The sequence below is a fragment of the Elephantulus edwardii genome, unplaced genomic scaffold, assembly GCF_000299155.1.
Source record: "Elephantulus edwardii isolate Elephantulus edwardi_28Jun2011 unplaced genomic scaffold, EleEdw1.0 scaffold00289, whole genome shotgun sequence".
Classification (NCBI taxonomy): Eukaryota; Metazoa; Chordata; class Mammalia; order Macroscelidea; family Macroscelididae; genus Elephantulus; species Elephantulus edwardii.
In genome coordinates this window covers 111,379-117,677 of record NW_006400039.1, presented here as the reverse complement: position 1 = coordinate 117,677, position 6,299 = coordinate 111,379, and the positions used below count along the sequence as shown (strand labels likewise).

Below are 6,299 nucleotides of genomic sequence, written 5' to 3'. Positions count from 1 at the left end.
AGGCAGTCATGGACCCGCCCCCGCCCCATCGGGATGGCTCTGGCTCTGCTCGCCGCCTGTGCTGCCTCGGCGCTCGGCTCGGTGTCCTGCGCTGCCTCGGCGCTCGGCTGGACGGCCTGCGTGCTGCCATGGCGACACCGCCCGCACCGACCTGCGGCCTCTGGGCGCCCCGAGGTCCCGCGAGGAACCCAAGTGCTCGTGCGTCGTGGGGCGTCCGGGATGTAGAGAACAGAGCTGGGCGATGGGAGTACCCGGACTGGGCGGTGAGGGGCCCGGATCTGGAGATAAGAGAAGGCAAGCTAGGTGATGGGGGGTCCTGCGCGCAGGTCTGCAGACAGGTGGGTGAACCAGGGGCTCCGGAGTGGAGATCAGAGTACCCGAGGGGGGCATGGAGGACTAGCATGGAGGAGAGGAGCCTGGCGCCGGCGTTGGTGGGTCCCGGGCACGGGCTTGAATATGGGGGACCCCGTGCCAAGCCCAGTAGTGGGCGATGGGGGTGCTGGCCACACAGGGATGAAGAATGAGTGTGCACAGCTGGGAATGCATGGGCTCCCAGGGGCTGACACTGTTAGGGCCCAGGCGACCCCCGATGCGGGAATGGTGACCCCGCTCCAGGACCCTGGGGTGGCCCAGGCGGAGCGCTGCTGCCACGCGTTTTGCCCTGTTCCTATTTTATTTCACAGAGATGGGAAGGCTGACAGGTCCCCTGAAGCACCCTCTGGCCCTGGAAGACTGGCCAGGAGCAGTCTCGCACCCAGGAGGGTGACTGGAGCGGTTCCAGCGTCGGTGGCTTGGCTGGACCCAGCCGGATGCAGAAAGACTTGAGATTCTGTGTTGTGAAAAGTGGCAGCGAGTGTTTCTTCGTAGCTTCGTTATTTCCTGGGAGCGGAGCAGTGGCTTGGAGAACAGGTGGACGCGCGGTCCAGCTCCTCACTGGCGGCCACCCACACGGGGCCCAGAGCCGATGTGCGCAGAGCTGGGGCCGAGGTCCTGCTGCACCAGCCCGGTGCCACCTGCCCCATCACGTCTCCGGAATGGGGTCCACAGAGGTGGCAGGTCACAACACCGCCATCCCGAGGCGGCAGCCTGCACACAGCCTCCAGACCTCGTTCCTAGTGCCACGTTCGGACCTCACAGCCAGCAGCTGACCACGTCCACCGGTGACAGAGCGCTGCCCTGCAGCCTGCCGCCCCGGGAGCGTGTGTGCAGGCACACAGGCCAGCCTGAGGAATGAGTGGCCGGGTGCCCTTGGCTGAGAAAGCCCTGTCTGAAGGCCACGCGCGCCTCCGATACAGGGACACCTCTTTGGTCATCTGGCAGCAGCAGCAGCAAAAGCTGGAATCCATGCCTCCCAGGACCTACCTGAGCAGGAGCCGCAGCATGTGGTACTCCCAGTATGGTAATGAGGCCATCCTCGTCCGCGACAAGAACAAGTTGGGGGTCTCCCGGGACACTGGCCAGTCCAAGTTTTGCACCATCATGTAATCCCAGGTGGGGACCAAGCTGCCAGAACAGGCCCGCATTTCACCCAGGTGACTGGTCCCTTCTGATCCTGTGTTGTTGGCTTCGGAGAGGATTCTGTTCATGGTGAAGCCTTCTCGTGCCTGAGTGCCAGGCCTGTCTTCCGAGCCACCACTGGGTGGAGCTGAAAGACAATCTAGGTCAGCCTGCCAGGGACCTTTCCAGTGTTGACCGGAAGCTGTTCTTTAAGGACCCATATACACAGAATGGGTCCCAAGCGCCTCGGTACCCCACCTGATAGAACCAGCACATGAGAGGCTAAGGATTGTCTTCTTGCCTTGTCCTTGTCTGGGCACTGCCAGGCACCGCCCTGGCCTCTGCATTGGGTGTGGCTGTTCTATTAAAAGCTTCTAGAGAAATGTCGCCAGAGTGACACCTCATTATGCACGGCCTTTGCAGACTCTCACTGGCCACTGTCCGTGTCCACCTCCACCTTGTGGGGAATGGGCCGGACGAGAGAAGGGCAGGCGTTGCGTCCATGTGGTCTGTCATCTGTCAGTCTGGGTGAAGCTGTCTTTTCAGAACTCCTCACGCTCGCATTTGGGAGTCCCGCTGCTCCTTGAGATCATGGCAAGTGGCAACTTCATCAGCCTCTGGACACCTGGGACTTGTGGGCCAGCATGCGGGTGACCCGGGGGCCAGCTGGCTTCCTGTGTCTTGAGGCTCAAAACTAAAGAGTCAGTTCCTGCCTACTCCACCTGAAACATCAGGTGTTCCTGTCGTGGGTCCCTGGCCCTTTGTCATCAGATGTACCTCAAGTCCCTACAGGGCAGGGCTCACCTGCGGGCAGGGCTCACCTGCGGGCAGCACTATCCTGCATCACCAGAAAATACGCCCCTGCTGTCCTGGAAATTCACAGCGCTGTGCACACGGGAGCATCCCGCGAGTGCCGTTTCTCTCAGTCAACGTCTGCAGAGCCGTTTGTCCTCCGCACTCACCTCACTGAGCTGGTACCTTTAAACCACCTAGCTGACAGTGCCATGCTGCCAGATGTGGACATGCACTTGGCACAGAAGGTCCAGCCTGAGAACTGGCTGAGCTCCGGGGGCCTCATGAACACTCCTCGCCCCGCTCAGCTTTGGTGTTGGCATGGACTGCCCTGGGCGGCTCTCCTCGAGGCCCACTGACTCACACCACCCCCGTGAGCCCAGGGTCCAGAGTGCTTCCAGAACACAGCAAGGGCCTCTGTGCAGCTGCACCCGCTCATGTGCAGAGCCACCCAGAAAGGCCCTAAGTCCAAGTCAAACAGCACTGCCCATACCCACCTCCTGTGAACCCCAACTTCTGGGAGGGGGCTGCTGACATGCCCCTGGGCTGGAGATCCTGTTCCTCAGTGGGGGTGAACTCTGAAGGGCTAGCTCCCTGGTGCCAGGGCCCCCATTCTACTAAAGGCCCCCTCAGCACACCTGTGCTGGCCACCTAGTCTCCTGCCCACCCACATGACAGACTGAATCAAAAAGGGGAAAGATTAACAGTTGAGTGGGGACTAAAAGGCAGAAAGAAACTTCTAGAAAGTGATTTACTTTAGAGGACCAATGAAGTGTTAAAAAAAAAAAATCACACCAGAATTTTAACTTTCTTTGTATAGTGAAAGAGGCGACTCCCCAAACCCTGGTGGCTCCATGGGACTGAGGACAGAAGCTGGTAGAGCAGTCCATTAACCCCTGCCGAGAGCCTACGGTCCACAGTGACATCTCCCACCAGGCACCAGGCTGGGGACTCGGGTGCAAGGAGGCCCCACACACTCCCCTGGGCCCCCCCCCGCCCCCCTACCCAAGCAGGTGCACACACGTAGGAGCTTTTTGTTTGTTTTTATTATGAAAACAAAACAAATGCCCTGGGAGAAGGGTCCATGATTACCAGAAACATCAAAGAGAACGTTCTCCCGTTTTACTGTGTGTTGAGGCCAGCATTTGCAATAAACAAGCTAAACTACTCACACTGGACTCGCTTTCTGTTAACTGACATTTACAGGAATATACTAGAAACGGCACTAAAAAGGTTTAAGAAAAGTTACGGTAAAACTTGCATGCACATCATACAGAAAAGTAACGTCTTAAATATAAAAAAGAAAACCATGGAAGTGTCCTGTGGCTCGAAGGGACAGCACTGGCAGGGGACAGGTGCCCTGTGGGGTGGTGTTGCCAAAGGACCATCAACAATGCGAATGTCGTTAACAGAACAGACAGAACATATCTTACAGGTTGCACCCAGGGCCCACTGCCCAGCCCCCCGCTTCCCGAGGGGCTTTCCAAGCCGTTCCTGCTCAGGACCACACGCGTGACCAGGAGCCCTGAAAAGCTGCCCTCCCATTCAGGTAAGAGGCCGCTTCTGGGTGAGCACGTCCCCACCCAGAGCATGGGGTGCCCACTGCCCGGCCTCATGGCTGTTGGGAACTCCTCTGAATTCCTAGAGGATGCTGCTTCCCAGTACAGGAGCTTCAGAGGGACCCAGCCCTGACACGGCCCTCATGTGGCCTGGCTCTGGCTCCCTGTGAGGCCCGGGCACACGCCACGCCACATGGGGAGAAGACCCGTCTTCAGCTGTGGGTGCCTCTGCTCAGGGCCTCTCTGCTAGGGCTGCCCACTGCCAGTCAGGTCTAAGGTCAACGCTACAGTTCTGATATTCCATTGAAGACCACTCAGAAAATACCTTTGAAAGACAAAGTAACTTAAAAGAAAAAAAAAAAAAGGAAAGTTTTAAAATCAGTTTATATTTTTTACAAACAAAAATGAAAGGTTTAACAAACTGGCTCCAAGCTCACCAAGTGTCAGAATCAGCAACAGTTAGAAAAATGGTACTCTACCACCCCAATGCGGTCCTTCTCATTACAGGTTGGTGCTGGGGTCAGAACAGACCGGATGACCTCTCAGCACTCCACGTGCTGGAGGACCACAGCGAGGCAGGCCCAGGCCTGTCCATGCGCCCCAACAGATAAAAGGCACCACCACCCATGGCCACGTCTGCCTGGAAGTCACTTCTGAACTGACCCATCACTGTCTTCAGGGGCCCAGAAACCCCAGCACCCTGAGACAAAGTCAGGCTGGGGGAGCCGGGTCACTCTGTCACCACCTGGACCAGTGGACTTGCTGCCTCTGCAGCTCTGGCCTGTCCCCTGGAGGCCCACCGAGCCTGGCATGACACAACACTTGGCCAAGTCGCGTGGCTGGCCAGGCCCTGCGCCCCAAGGCCACTCGCTGGTGCTGGACAGGCTGGAACATAACCCCTTCTGTTAAACTCTGTATATTATTATTACTTTTTTTCTTTTTTCTTTTTTTTTTTTACAATAGAAAGTTAAAAATCAAGACTTAGATTTACTATACATTTTTTTTCTCTCTCTCAGATTACAAAGTTTATATTATATAACTGGGATTCCCTACACTGATTTCCTTTAAAATAGTCCTAGACACCACAAGTGAATACAAAAGAACTCAACCAACAAAATTAAAAAACAACAACAAAAAAAAAACAAACCACCAAAACTTCAGAATGTGCTGCAGCTGGAAGTTGTCTATACCTGATAAAGTCTCCAAACTTCATACAAAAAGACAGAGAGACGGAGAGACCAGAACCACCCACCGAGGGAGCGGAGAAGCATGAACCAAGAACCAAGCACACAGCACTCACAGGAGACTGACCTAGCACCTGGACGTGAGGGTCCCCCTCGGCCTCCTCGCCGCCTCACAGGCCGCCTCTCTGCTGTGTGTGGCTTTGCTTTGCGGTTTTTGTTTTTTTAAATGCATTTCTTTACTAAGCTAGCACCTGGACGTGAGGGTCCCCCTCGGCCTCCTCGCTGCCTCACAGGCTGCCTCTCTGCTGTGTGTGGCTTTGCTGTGGTTTTTTTAAAATGTATTTCTTTTGCAGTTTTGCTTTTCTTAAAAAAAAAATGACCAATGGTGTTAATAAATAACGTGTTTATATATACATGAAAGTGGGGGAGGTCTCCGAGGATGCAGCAGCAGCGCGAACGAGGTGGGGGACACACTGGGCCGGACTGTCGTAGAAAATTGCTGAACCTTACAAAAGAGTCTCTGTTGTTTTTTTTTTAATCTTTTCTTCTTTTTTAAGTTGAGGTAAAAGTTTCAGTGTATGGAGGCCTGCACCGCACACGCAGCTGTGGGGTCCCCTCCTGGGAGCACCCCAACATCACAGAGGCCAGGAAAGCCACGCCCTGAATGCCTGCCCTTGCCTCCCGGGTCTGGAGTGACAGCAAGACCCCTCTCGCTGAAGCAGAGCCGGTTCTGGTGAGCAGACGACACTGTCCTCGCCTGCTGCAGAGGTGACCACGCTGGACGGCTCTGAGACGCACCTGACCAAGGTCCTCCTGGAGCTGCGGGCGGGCTGGGCATCAGCAAGGGGGCTTCGTGAGCCTGGAGCCACACCTCCCGGGTTCTCCGCTTTTCAGGGGCTCAGAGCTCCGTCGGGAGGCCACCAGGCAAGGCCTTCTCGCCGTCGAGCACACACACAAGGTCTCTGAGCTATGAAGCAGTAACTGAAGAGATCGTAACACTGAATTAAAGAGAATCCTGCACACCATGGACAGAAGGAGTATATTAACCATAGGAGGGGACAGTGGCGAGGGCGGCGCGCTGGTGGAGTCCCTGTCTACTCCGTGTCACTGCTGTCCGAGCTGGAGCCGCTGGAGCTGCTGCTGCCGGACTCAGACGAGCTGCTGCTGCTGAGCCGGGATGCGCCGCCAGAGGGTGCAGGGCCACCTTTGTCTGTGGGGAACACGGGGTGAGGGGGCCCACAGGTGAGGAGGCCACAGGTGAGGGGGG

General features: G+C 56.4%; 1 protein-coding gene across 1 annotated transcript in view; it reads right to left on the bottom strand.

Annotated features, from left to right (window-relative positions):
- Nucleotides 1–6,126: 6,126 nt before the first annotated feature.
- Nucleotides 6,127–6,299, bottom strand: part of BRD3 (bromodomain containing 3) — a 27,761-nt gene continuing 27,588 nt past the window's right edge. The window contains exon 11 of the mRNA XM_006900554.1: nt 6,127–6,242. Coding sequence (XP_006900616.1) covers nt 6,127–6,242 — 116 coding nt within the window. The remainder of the gene's footprint in view (nt 6,243–6,299) is intronic.